The 13980-nt window shown below is 34.1% G+C and overlaps 1 protein-coding gene across 3 annotated transcripts in view; it reads left to right on the forward strand.

Moving 5' to 3' along the window:
• CRY1 (cryptochrome circadian clock 1) overlaps nucleotides 1-13980 on the forward strand; it is a 32791-nt gene that overhangs the window by 8708 nt on the left and 10103 nt on the right. For all 3 annotated transcript variants that reach the window (XM_004675718.1, XM_012735022.1, XM_012735023.1), the window contains exons 2-3: nucleotides 11328-11436; nucleotides 12549-12691. In XM_004675718.1, the coding sequence (XP_004675775.1) occupies nucleotides 11328-11436; nucleotides 12549-12691 (252 nt within the window). The remainder of the gene's footprint in view (nucleotides 1-11327; nucleotides 11437-12548; nucleotides 12692-13980) is intronic.

Raw genomic sequence — 13980 nt, forward strand, 5'->3', positions numbered from 1 at the left:
GCTTTAGCTTTAGTCGCTTTAGTGCTGTGCTTTCACCCGCTGCACCACCAGGGAGGGGCCTAGCTTTGTCTTACTTTTACCATTTGACCGATTACTTTTTTAAATATTTTTATTAAAAAATATATTTTTATATAAATATGTTTTATATAATATATATTTTTATATATTATTCTTTTGCCACCTCTCTCCTATTAGAATGTAAATTGCACAGTTGTAGGAATGTCTTTTAAAAATGAGTCACAGCTATATCCCTTTCATGTAACACAGTTCCTACTACATAAATAGTATATTGCAATAAATATTTGCAATATACATTGTATTCAAATACTGTGGTTCATCTTTACCTTTGTAGAGTACCCCTTGCCTCCCCACTTTGGAATTCTTACTTGATTATATTTGGAAAATTCTTTGGCACATTTATGATAACTGTGACTACTGTTACAGAGCAGAAAGTTAAAGTGGTAAAGCAGAAGACTCAGAATAATTTTCAACATTTTGGGGTACTTGTTTTCCAAATAGCATTTTTTTGTTGTTCTTTGACTATAGAAAACCATTATGAGTAGCTCCCTAAGACAGTTAGCATCACAGATACTTAACAGATTTAACAAAATTCATTGTTCACTCTTTAAAGCCCCCAGATAAATCTCCTATCTTATTTTGCCTGTCCTTTGAGTCACAAAGCAGCACTCTCTAAAAATAGAAAAAGATTGCTAGGAGACCAAGATCACAAATACCTCTGTGAGATTTGTGAAATAAGGGTGGTATGACTTACATACACTTGTATTAGCTTAATTCAATTCCAGAAGATATTTGATGCTTCTATTAAAGATCATCTTAAATTGCTACCACAGGGTAAATTGCTGTGATGGTAAATGACCTGTACTCAAACACCATCTTTAGGATACTTTATGGCCTTCTTTTGATGGAATTGGCTGTTTGTTTCCTTAATGCCATTACCTTTAATAACAGTTTACTAGGTAAAATAATAGCTTATTTTTATACCTTTTGTCACTAAATTTGGAAAAACTTATTTTTGTAATTTAAGAAAATGCCCGAATGTTGATTTACAGAATGAACTAATGAATGAAAGTGTCTCAGATACGCTTTTTTAAATTTTACTAGTCCGTTTACTATAAAAAAAAAAAAAGCATGAATGTGATAGGACCATTAAGAGAGTAGAAGTGAATACAGGCCTAAATGTTATGGTTTTTGTCTCATATCAGAATTTTTTCATGAAATTACATGATATTTTTGGTCTACTACAAACCAAAACAAACTGTTCCTGACCCTCCCTTTCAAATCTCTCCTCCCCTCTCCCCTACCTTTCCCTCCCTTCTCCTCTCCTCTCAAATTAAAGCCTCTATCTTATTAGTTGTTCTTTTCATTGGATGTTCTTCTTTCTTGCATTTTTCTCTTTTTCTCTAGAACCCACACTCATTGACCCTTTAGATCTCTTCATCAAATGACTGTCTTTCCCTTCCATGCTACTCTTGCTTTTCTTCCCAGTACTCTCCATCCCTCTTTCCTAATTGACATCCAGATGGAATCCCTGCCCTCTCTTAAACTGATTACTTTTTTCTTCCAAAAACTAGTCTGTCCATATCATCTTTCCAAAGCTTATCTTACAATGGCCTGTCCTTTCTGCCAACCTTTTTTCTCCCTTATTCTGTCTCTCTCGTCCCTCTTTGGTGCCATCTACTTTCCAAATTCTTCTTGCCAGTTTCCCTTCCTTTTTGTTCTTTCTGTCCAGACATCCTACTTTCTCCAGCTTCTCTTTTTGTTTTTCTATTTTCTTTGACTAAATATGTATTCTTGCATTTGCTCCTTCTTTGTATCTCCTTCTCTCCCTATCTTGAGTCCACTCCTTTTTCCTTATCTCCTCACTTCTTTATTTCTCTTCTACAGATATTTTTTTTTATTGCATCCATCTGTCCTTTCATCCATACATTCAGTTTATGGTATTAATACAATTTATACAACAAACCCCAAATTTATATCTTAACTATGAAGATAGTTTCCTTGAATTCTAGAGTTACATACATCATTTAATACTTAGCATGTCCACTTAGGTATCTAATAGACACCTGAAGTAAGTGCATAAAATTGAAACCTGAGCATGTAAGCTTCTGGAAATGACTATTATGGTTGTCTTAGACCAACTTAACTGCTAACACCCCTAGAAAAGCTGAAGAAGAATTTTAATTTTTTTAAGTTATTAGGAAGTTACAAAGACAGTAGGACTTGATGGAAATAAGATTTAGAAAAAGAAAACTTAAGAGAATGGAACCCGACATTTGATACTGCTTTTTCCTTAATACCAGAAGTCAATTCTAAAAATTAAAATGGTGACTAAGAAGTTGTGTTGAAATCACAAAGCCACAGATAGAAGCAGCTGGAGTGGAAGTCACCACTTATAGGATAGCTTCCTGGAGTCATATTAAATGCAGTATGAGCAAGATAAAAACTTTTTGTCAAGTCCCTGATTTGGGGGCTATTATCCAGTATAAGCCTAGCCCATTCTGAACAAATAGGTGACACTTTTCACATGAGTAATTCGAAGTTTGGAATCATCATTAACAGACTGGAGAAGGAGAAGGTGAAGGTTAAGGTTTGAGGGGCTTCCAACAGAAGATGTTGAATAGGCAGTAGGTCAAAAAATCCTTGATGAGCAATCTTTGGACAGTTATATCCCCCTCCACTCTCCTCTGCTCTTTTGGTTTTCTCCTTAGAAGTTATCACTTCTAAAATAGAGTATAATGGTTCAAGTGCTTATAATCTAAAGTCAAGCTGATGAGTTTAAAATCTGACATTGCCACTTTATTTTTTGTGTGTCCTTCATAGAATTATATAAACTCTATATGCCTCAATCTCCTCCACTGGAAGTGAGAGAAGTACAAAGGGTTGCTGTGTGGAGGCACAGACTGAACGTAGAATAGTGTCCTATGCAGACTTTATCAGTGTTTGCAGCTGTCAATGTCGTTGTCATCTGGCATGCAAACTTCTTTCTTGACATGAAATGCTTAAAGTTGTTCTCTCCTTTTACCTGAGACAGTAACAATCTCAGGAGCATCTCAGATTGTATTATATAACTGTCACTTTTTGACAGATTGTATTATATAACTGTCACTTTTTGCAGTAATGTCAATTTGAGAAAGATTTTGACCACTGACCAAACCTTAAACAGATCTGAATAATTTCATATGCTGACTCATAGATGAGAAATAATAGTCATTTTCAGCAGCATTACTTGTCTTTTTTCACAGATGAAAATTGAAATTTTATCTTTCTTTTCAGATTTATTGAAACATAATTGACATCTTTAATTGACATAACAGTCTTTTTCTGAAGGAGAGAAATTTCAAGTAGGAAACATTTCCACATATATTTGGGACAGCATGCTTTTGAACACATGGTAGACAGATTTTATTTAGTTATATGTAAATCCTTTAAAACCTAAAAGTACATCCTGCCTTTGATTTTGATCTAACCTGATAAGAGTCACAATGCAGTGGTTTCTATAATTAGACAAGGAGTAATAAGAGTTCCAGATTATAAATAACTTTGTGTGGTTTTTGAGGTCAGAGAGGCATAAATTACTAAGATTATATTGATGTAAATTGATTCTAGAAGGTAAGTGATTTAAACCTTTAAAATTGTACTCTAAAAATTATTCTTTGCATTTCTTTTTTAAAAGTATTGATAGTATTTATGCTCACATCATCTGTAAATAACCATGCTTTTATTTCTCCATTCCCTATCTTTACACCTTTCTCTCTTATTCCAGTACTACATTCTTGCTATTAGGTGAGACCTGCTAGTACCAGCTAGAATAGAAGTGGTGATAATAGATATCTGTCTCTTCCCATTCCTAAAGAAATGCTTAAATACAATGTTTTCGGTAAGTCTTTTTGTGGATGCCCTTTTTCATGTTAAGAAAGTTACCTTTCTGTATAAGAAAGGTAAGGCTAAAATAGATGTTGAGACTAAAATAGATATTGAACTTCAGTGGCTGTTCTTTCTGTATCTGTTCAGTTGGTGAAATGATTTTTCTTCTTTGTTCTATGAATGCGGTTGATCACATTAATCAGTTTTTTAAATTAAAGTATTTTAATACAGTTCAGATCTGCATGTCTGCTTCATTTCAGCTCCTTTACTGCCAAATCTAGAGGCAAGGACTGCTTCAGTTTCTTTGCCTATTCTCTGTGGTGACCAAAGTATCTTATGCATCAGACTATAAACTTCATATTATCCTTGTTTTTCTTGATCTTAAATTTGGCATCTTTTCACATGACTGTGAGCAGAAAGGCTGTCTTTTCTCAGTTTTGCTAGGCCACAGTTGGGAGGCTTGTGGGTCAATCATCCATTGGCACAGCAAGTAGTTACAATAATTCTTAAATAGCAGACTAATCATTACTCTGAGAGTAAGGCCAACTTTATCATGGCTGTGTGTGTGTGTGTGTAATCACAAATATATACATACACATAGTGAGTGAGGTTTGCTTCTGATTTTCCTTTTGTACTGTCTTTATCTAATTTTGATATTAAGGAAAATCTAATTTCATAAAATAAATTGAGGAATGTTTCTTATCTTTCCTCTGTTTGATATTAAGAATTAGAATTAATCTATTCCTTGAACATTTGGTAGAATTAATCTGTAAGGCTGATTGGCTCATTTTCCTCATAAAATTTTAAACTATTAATTTTGTATCTTTAATGCTTGTAGCACCATTCTTGTTGTTTTTCTGCTCTTGAGTTAGTTTTGGTAGGTTTTCAATTTCTTCTGGTGTGAGTTTTGGTAAGGAATCTATCCCTCATCTGAGTTCCCAAATTAATTTGCCTAAATTGTTTATGCATTGTTTCTGATTAATTCCTGTCATTTGTTTTATATATGTATGTATAGGTGTGTGTGTGTGTGTGTGTGTGTGTGTGTATTATATAACTTGCATGATGGACAAGTGAGCAAAACCTAGTCCCAGTCTTTAAGGAGTTTCAGTCCAGAGGTCTCTGATCTTCAGCTATTAAATTCATATGAATACTGCAAGTACTGTCTTAGTATTACCACACCTTTAAAATTTTTGCCTAAAAATCTCCCCATCTCAAAAAAACAGAAAAAAATTCAGAAGTGATTTCCTTATACTTATTTCTCAAAGCACATGAATACTGTGTTTTTTTTTACACTGTCTGTTGTATACCAGAGCATGCATAACTATATGCATGTACACCATGTACATTTTCAAGTTGCTTTTGTAGATGAGTTTTGGAATCTCATCACATTTATCTTGTATCCCTCAAATGAATAAATGAAATTGTGTGGCTAATGGACAGTACCATTTCTTAGAAGGTGTTTTAGGAATTTGTGACATAATTTTTGGTCATCACGGGTTTGAGGGTGCTAGTGGAATTAGTGAGGAAATATGTAACATTTAGATTTAAAATACACTTCTTTTAGGCTCTCCCTGGTGGCGCAGCAGGTTAAAGCACAGCACTAAGAAGCTAAAGCCACTTCCGCATGAGTTCAATCCCCGCCTGCCCCAGAAGTGACCACATGGCGTGACAGACCTCTCCTGACCCGCCCCCTCCCCGCTGCTCCCCTCAGCAGTGTACTTCGTCTATCTGCCTGTTCTGCTTCCCACTCTGTCTCTGGTGAAGCCTCTCGCCGCCCCTGAGCCTCTGGCCTGTACCCCAGTTCTGTATGCACAAATAAATAAATCTTAAAAAAAAAAATACACTTCTTTTAAAAATACAAAATAATTTTTATTTTCTCCTGTATGTTGAAGCAGTGTATTATTTAAAGTTGTACATGTGTGCACACTGTGTGCATACATATGTGCATGTGTGTGCATGTTCAATGTGTCTATGTGCTTGTGTGTGTGTACATATGTATGAGGATAGGTTATGTTACTTATGAATTTCATTTCAGAATTTATAGGAAGGCATTGTAAAGCATCTGTTATAAAAGGTAGTCACCTTCAGGGAAAATGTGTATCACAAATATTTAATGTTTGAGATGAAAACACTATAAAACATTAAAAATCAGAAGAAAAATACATGTAAAACTTTATTCAATTTATAAACAAATTTGCTGTAGTTTTAAAAATTTAAAGAGCCCATGGACTTAGTTAATGACTGAGACTCTCCATTTCTTTTCATTATTAAAGTTATTATATCTAGAACTTTTAATTTTTCAAAATTTAACTCTGGTGTTTCATGCAGAGGATATAGAAAATATTTTGTATATGGCTTTAATTACTTTAATGTTTATACTTTAAATCTAAATCAGTTTTCTAGGGTCAGTAATGAATTGTTTTGCTTTGGATGTGATAAGTAGTTTTCATCATTGTGCACATATTTTATAAACTAAAGCACAGAATCAGATGGTTTTATTCTGCACTTTTTGGATACATGTTAATTGATGATATCTTATTTTCAGGATCAGTAGGATTATGTTATATCTTACCGGTGCCTTTTTAAAGCTTATTTTATAGACAACTAGAAATTGTATTTATCTACAGGCTGTTCTCCATGGGCTGGAAAGTAGGTCATTGTGACTGGGAGTACACACAAACGCCTGCTGGTTGCTATAGCAATGACCTACTTAAAGAAACTATTTCTGTTGACTCACGTTGAAATCATCATTTGGAAGCTCACTACATATCATTTTTTTCTAATAGCAATAAGGTAGTGATCCCTGGAGGGGAAAAAATTTCTTAAAATGTTTAAAGTGATGAAATATATTTCCTCACTTGACATCTCTTTAATTTTGAAGTGGTGTAATTAGTATTGTAAGTCAATATCATGAGCACTGTGCTTTGTAAGCAAAACAGTTATACAAAGGGATATAACGAGTTTTACTATCATTTAGCCTTTTTAAAACCAACCTGTTCCTTATGGTTAATGTTATTATTTAAATGAGCCTTCAAGTGGTGAATAGTTTCAAGAAAACTATATAAATGCCAAATTGGAGACAATCTGAAAATATGTTCCTGTTCACAGTATACCCTATTTAATTTCAATGTGTTAAATTAAAACATCCCATTCCATATTCAATGCCTGTTCTAAACCATGTGCATTTGTAATTTAAAAAGATGAATTGGTGTGTTCTCAGGAATGCATCAAATCTGAACTCAGATCTCTTTTCAGTTAAGGGTAAAAGATGAAAGGTTAAGCTTTGTATAGCAGACTTTCAAGTAACATTTTTTAAGCACTAAAAAGAAATTTTAATTGTTAATGAATCAGTATTTAGAACCTGGGGTATTGGAGGTTTGATTTTATGGTATTATCAAGGTAAGATTATATGCCTAGAGTATAGTTGATCAGGGTCTTAATTTTACTGTACCTTTTGCATGTAAGTTTGCTTGCTTGCTCTCTCCCTCCCCTCCTATTTTTCTCCCTCCCACTGTGTGTGTGTGTGTCTGTGTGTGTGTGAACATTGTATTCATATCTGCTTTGTCACTAGAAATATTTTCTTCATTGACTCAAAGTCACATTTGAGGAAGTTATGAGTTAATAAAGCTGATTTTTATATAGGTGTAGCTATCTACTGTATTTCATTGTCTTTTTGTTTTCATTTACATATAGAAATACATATTGCTATTTTCAGAAGCACAGATTATTCCCAAAGGAAGGTAATTATATGAATATCTGTTTAATATCTATGAATATCCACCAAATGTTAATGTTTCTATGAGGTAATTTCCCAGTCCTTTCAACAGTGGTATAAGACAGCCCTAATAAGTCACGTTCTCCTATTTTTAATATTTTCAGTGAAATTATGTAAGACACACAATGAAATTTATTGTCAGATGTAGAAACCAAAACACAAGAAAATTGTGGTTGGTAATAAGACAGGGATATTTAGTTTGAAATCCATCAAGAGGTGGGGATGCTATCTATCTATATTTGTCTCTGATTCCTATGATATGGGGGCAGTCTGAAAGTTTCCCTAGGATAAGATACATTATGTCCTTTGATAATTCAAAGGATAGCAAAATTACTTTCAGATGGAAGATTGAAAACTAGTAGGTTACGAACATGAAGAGTGAGAATTAGGAAAGGTATTCTGGGCCAAGAAAAGAGCACAGAGCAAATTCTAGGAGACTGAATGTGTTGGGAAAAGAGAAGTAGTTTGGTTTGGTGGAAGGGGAAGAGAAGGAGTAAGAAATGTATCTGGAACCATAAAATGTGGGCCAAGCAGAGTAATTTGTTCATTATTCTGCAGAGAATGAATCTTTGAAAACCTTTGTACAAAAAAGTATGCCTCAGAAAGATTTGGCATTGTGCTTAAAATGGGCTAGAGTGGGGAGAGATTGTTGATAGGCAGATCTATTTTAAGGTATTGCAGTAAATAATATCAGCAGAGGATAACTAGGACTAGAATTGTGGCAGGAATAGAAGTGGGTAGGGAGTAAAGGACTGGAAAATAATAGATAACCCTTATATAATGTGCTTAACACTGAGTGAGGCACTGTTGTAAGAATTGCACATATTTAATTCTCACATCGATTCTGTGAGATAGGTCCTATTTCTATTCTAGTTGTACCAATGAAGGAATTAGAACTTTCAGAATTAATTGAAGGATAATTTGTTGCTAAGTTTTGTAAACTATATGATGTTCATACAATAGAATACTGTGAAATCACAAAATTTGGTTCTATATCTTGTTGCTTTGACAAGATGTTTATTATGTATTAAAATAGGCTTATAGTAGATATAGTACTTACCAGCTTTGTTCTACTTTGAAAGAATGTATCTAATTATTAATTTTGTGTTTTTTATGAAGTCAACAAAAAATATACTTATTTTTGTAACCCCACCATAAATTTCTACTTCCCAAGGGTAGTCATTATCAGTAGCTCAGTAAGTATCCTCCAATTATTTTTGTATGGGTATATAAGAAGATGGATACAAATTAATTTTATTTTATCAAAATAACACATACATATAGTTTTAAAAGTCAGTGCAAAAAGCCTTGTGACAAAGGACTGTCGGAGACTTTGTCCCTGATCACAGATTATTGGGGGGGCAGAACAGGCAGGGTCTCAAGGTGGGAATGGCGTCGGCGAGCAGAGATTCCTAGAAAAGGGGGGGAAAGGGGAAAAAGGGGAGCGGGCGTGAGGAGGACACGGAGATGGGAGTTGGGTGCAAGTCTTTCTGCTCTGCCTTCAGCAGAGGTTTATTTTATACACTTCAGGCAGGCCGAGTGGTGACATTAGCATATGAAATGGGTGAGATCACAATCACCTTTTTGCTAAGAATAGTCTGGGGTCGTTTTGACCTTCAGTTGAGATTATAACATTTTAAAAATCAATCTGTCAAGGTTAAAACAGGTACATAGATGCACTAAGTTTAAGACTAATATTACTATATTTACCACAGTGAAGATTAACCAAAAAAGTCCCTTAAACATTATCTATTACTTAAAGGCTTTCATTCTCATAGAGACATCCTAGGGGGTAAAGTAAGTGAGGGCAGGAAGAGGAAATTTCTGGTAAATCAAATTAAGGTAAGGTTCTTCAAAAACTTGTTAAAAGGTTTTAAGTGCGTTTTCTTGAAGTCTAGATGGTAGAAAACCTGACTAGCTCTACATAGGCGACTTGGGTGAATTTCTGTATCCAAAGACTAGATGGTAGAAAGCTTGAGTGGTTATTTAGAAAGTGAATAAAAGGCTATGTGAGATAGAGTGATAAGAATTGAGTTTTCCTCAGTCTGACTGTGAGAGACTTTGCAGGAACAGCCATTTGTTTTTATTAATCAGCCAGTTGTTTAATGACTTTGGACTTCAAGAGGAATTTCTCACCCTGGTGCAGTACTTGCTTGTCAGGGCCAGGTAGCGCCTTCTGAGGCTGAGGCAATCCAATTGTAAGTTGAAGGTTGCTCAGAATATTTTATTATTATGATTACACAAAAAAGGGAGGTCAGAATGTTATAGGACAGCAAATCTGTTCCAGGACAGGGGGAGAGAGGCACCCCTGAAGCCCCCAAACCTGCCTGCTTTAAGTGGGTTCTGCCATCCGCCGCAACAAGACAAAACATACAAAACTTAAATGAAAGGGACTTTAATACAGTAAATATACAATATGGAACACAAAGAAAATAACTTCTAAATCAAACACCTGAAGTGACCCATCCCCTCGTGGGCAAAAGTCAACCCAAAAGGGATTGGCCCAAAGCAAGGCCTGAAAGCTGCCACAAGACTAAAGTACCTTCTAGCCTGGACCCATGGAAAAGGGTCAGAAATGGCCAGACAAATATGGGAGGAAAAGAGCAAAATCAAAATCAATATAAACACTGCCATAGTCACCTCCCTACAGGTATCTCAACCACATCTGCCTTCACCAGTCCAGGGTCCAGAAACGAGCACGGTTTCTTCATCACATGTTTGCTGCTCCATGTGGCTTCCTTAGGTCTCCTCCTTCTCCATCCTGCTTCATTTCCTCCTTCTCTCTCCTTTTTCTCTCCTTTTTCTCTGCTCAGCTCCTCTCTCCTTCTGGGTGGGGCAGGGAACCTGGAACTTCCCTTTTTCCTAGGGACCACCCTGTCACAATAACATAAGTTAGCAGTGGAAAGTCTGATTTTTCAGAGCTTTTCCAATCTACCTGGAATCTGTCAGACCATAGACATTGCATAGCTTGTGTCAAAGGACATTACTGTATGTTTTCCCCATCCTGCTTTTTTTTCTTTGCAAATGTTTTCTACTATTTGAGTACAAAGTTAAAGAGACTCTATATTAGCCCATGGTAACTCTAATTTTTAAGTGAAATTATAACAATGTAATTGATTATATCTATAAGCAATAGCAGCATACTGTGGAAGAAAAACATCAGTAACATAGAAGGAAAATAACATACTTAGAGCCTTCCCTGCTGCAGCAGATTAAAGCACAGCACTATGAAGCTATTGCAGCCACTGCAGCAGGAGTTCAATCCCCGGCCAGGGAGGTGTCCCACATGGTGAGGCAGACTTCTCCTGTCTCACACACTGCTCCCTGTAGCAGTGTATTTCAGTAGTAGGTCATTTTACTACCCACTCTGTCTCTGGTAGGTCCTCTCACCACCCCCCACAACTCTGGCCTACACCCAGCTCTCATATGCAGAAATAGAATAAATCTTTTAAAAAATAAAATATAATACTGAAAATTTGTGCTATAATTTTAAATATGTTAAGTATTATTTCTGGAAACAGTAATTTACATGTAATTTACATGTTAGAGGTACTATGATGATAGGTCAGCATTTTAACCTTTAGAATAATAATGATTTTGTAATACATTGTATCTTTTAAATACAGATACATGTTTTTAAGACTTTTAATGATGTCCTCCTCTCTAGATTTTTGCTTCAATGTCTTGAAGACCTTGATGCCAATCTAAGAAAATTAAACTCTCGTCTGTTTGTGATTCGTGGACAGCCAGCAGATGTGTTCCCCAGACTTTTCAAGGTAACTTGAAAGATATTTGCATAAAATAACCTCTTGTTAGAGATTACATACTTGGTAAATAAGGCATTTGTATAAAGTATGGGGAAATGATGTATTTTAAAATGAAAATTGTGTGGATTTTTTTTCTTTAATAAAAAAGTTGTATGGTAAAAACCAGAGAGTGAAAGAAATGAGTTACAAATAGTTAAATCTTTTTTCTTTATTAAACTGTTAGTTTTCCCAGAAGCTATAAGCCATTGTCAGCTTATCAACAAATTGTTTTTCAAGGAATTATTTCTGAGACAAATGCCCAAAATACTTTAAACAAATGTACAAATATAAAGAAGTACACTGAAATATTATTAGCAATTTTTTTTTTCATTTTTTTTTTTCCAACTTACCACAGCGGGCAGTCCTTGTCTTATATGTGAGGGTTTGGAAAATTACAGTGTGTTACAATACAGCCAATTGAACAGTGATAACATTATGTATGATTTTCCCCCTGTATATGATATATCATAATAAATTTTATAATTTAAGAATCTTTACTACTACCCTTAGAAAGTATTTCATTAATTCATTCTCCACTTTGAAAATCACTGTAAGGAGATGAACAGCTTATTAATATAATACCTGACACTCAATAAGTAGCTGCTATTATTATTACTACCTTCATATTTTCCACAGTTAACACTTTGATTATCAAAACTGAAGCATTATAAAATAGAATGCCTCAGCAAATTGACTGTGACCTTGGACAGGTCACTAAACTTTTTAAATAACCTGATCTGCAAGATACAGATACCAGCCAAAGTGCCAAGCCTAAGGATTGTTTTGAGAATCAAATGAGATTCAAGTGTGAGTTATTTGAAAAAGTGCTATATAAACACATTTAATGTAGGAAGCAGGTTTTAAGCATAATGCTGACTGGTCTGATAAAATCAAGCACAATGCTTGCATCTAATGAGTATGCATTTCTTATTTACATATTTGAACTCAAAAATTATATGCTTCATATTCAGAGTTCGATTATTGTAAACCATTTGATATGGAAATTTTGAAATATTCACTCTTTTCCAATCTATGTTGTTATAATAGAAAAGTAATTATTAAAATGTGTGTACATATTTTAGGAATGGAACATTACTAAACTTTCAATTGAGTATGATTCTGAGCCCTTTGGAAAGGAACGAGATGCAGCCATTAAGAAACTGGCTACTGAAGCTGGAGTAGAAGTCATTGTACGAATTTCACATACTTTATATGACCTAGACAAGTATGTTTTTTCCCTTTTTTATTATGTAAAATACACATAACAATATTTGTCATTTCAACCATTTTTAAGCATCATTCCATGTATTAGGTATACATGTTAGCTTTAACCTTTGGGACTTAAGTTTAAAAAATAAAAATAACATACTTACAGAGTTGTGGGACAATTAAATGAATATATATGTCAAATCCATAGCCTTTTATTTAACTGCTGTGATTTTTATTTATCCAGGGGTAGGTACCAAAGTTACAGATAGAGTGCATAAGATAAAAATATGGAGAATTTCAATTTCAAAACTATTGTGAATTATATAAAGTTTTCCTTGAGTAACTGAGCTTATTGGGGTCTTACTCTTCTGGGCTCTTAGCAATACTAATTTTACACTTTATCTGACACATAGTCTGAAACTACTTGATATATTTTGTTTGATTGTCTTATTTCATATGTGTATCTTGGTGTTAAGTTCACATGCAAATTATATATAATATTACTCTACATTGCTGTAACCCTCTGAACATGGCATAATACATTATTTCTCAAAATGTTTTTTTGAAATACCAGTCTTGGTGACGCTTTGTCCAAAAAAAGATACTATGGTCAAATTCAAATTTATGAAATAAGATATAAGTATGATATGCCAAAGATTCATAAGATTCATTAACTTACTAGCTTTTGGCATATGATTGTCCTTACAAGTGCTAATTTCATGATTTATGTCCTTTTCAAAATTATTTCACCTTTTTAGTTATACTTAAAATCTATTTTAATTGTTCCTTTGTGATTGGTTTGTTTCTTTCAGCATGCTTGTGTTTGTTTCTTAAATCCACTTACTTTATTTTTTAAATTTCTGCCCATCATTCTACCCTTTTGGCCTGTCTCCCACTCCTCTACTTCTTAATTATAGAAGCCTCACTGTCAATGGCAGTGTCTACTAGTTTATAATTCTTCATTTAGGATTCCTTATTTTGCTCATATATATGAAAATTGCCCAATATTTATCTTAAGCACACATAATTCTCTTCAGCTTGTTCCATTTTGTTATACATAGTAACATTTTATCTTTTGTTATAGCTGAATAGTATTTCTTTTTGTGGATCTCTCATATCTTCCTTATCTAGTCTTCTCTCAATAGGTCTCCAAATCCTAGGTAATGTAAATAATGCTGCAATAGACATTATAGAGCATATAGCTATATCTGTATCTATATCTATATCTATATCTATATATGTATGTATTTAGTTGATGCTTTGTATTCTTCAGATAAATACCCAAAAGTGAGATGGATGGATGAT

The sequence above is a fragment of the Condylura cristata genome, unplaced genomic scaffold (assembly GCF_000260355.1).
Source record: "Condylura cristata isolate star-nosed mole 26May11 unplaced genomic scaffold, ConCri1.0 scaffold00004, whole genome shotgun sequence".
Lineage (NCBI taxonomy): Eukaryota > Metazoa > Chordata > Mammalia > Eulipotyphla > Talpidae > Condylura > Condylura cristata.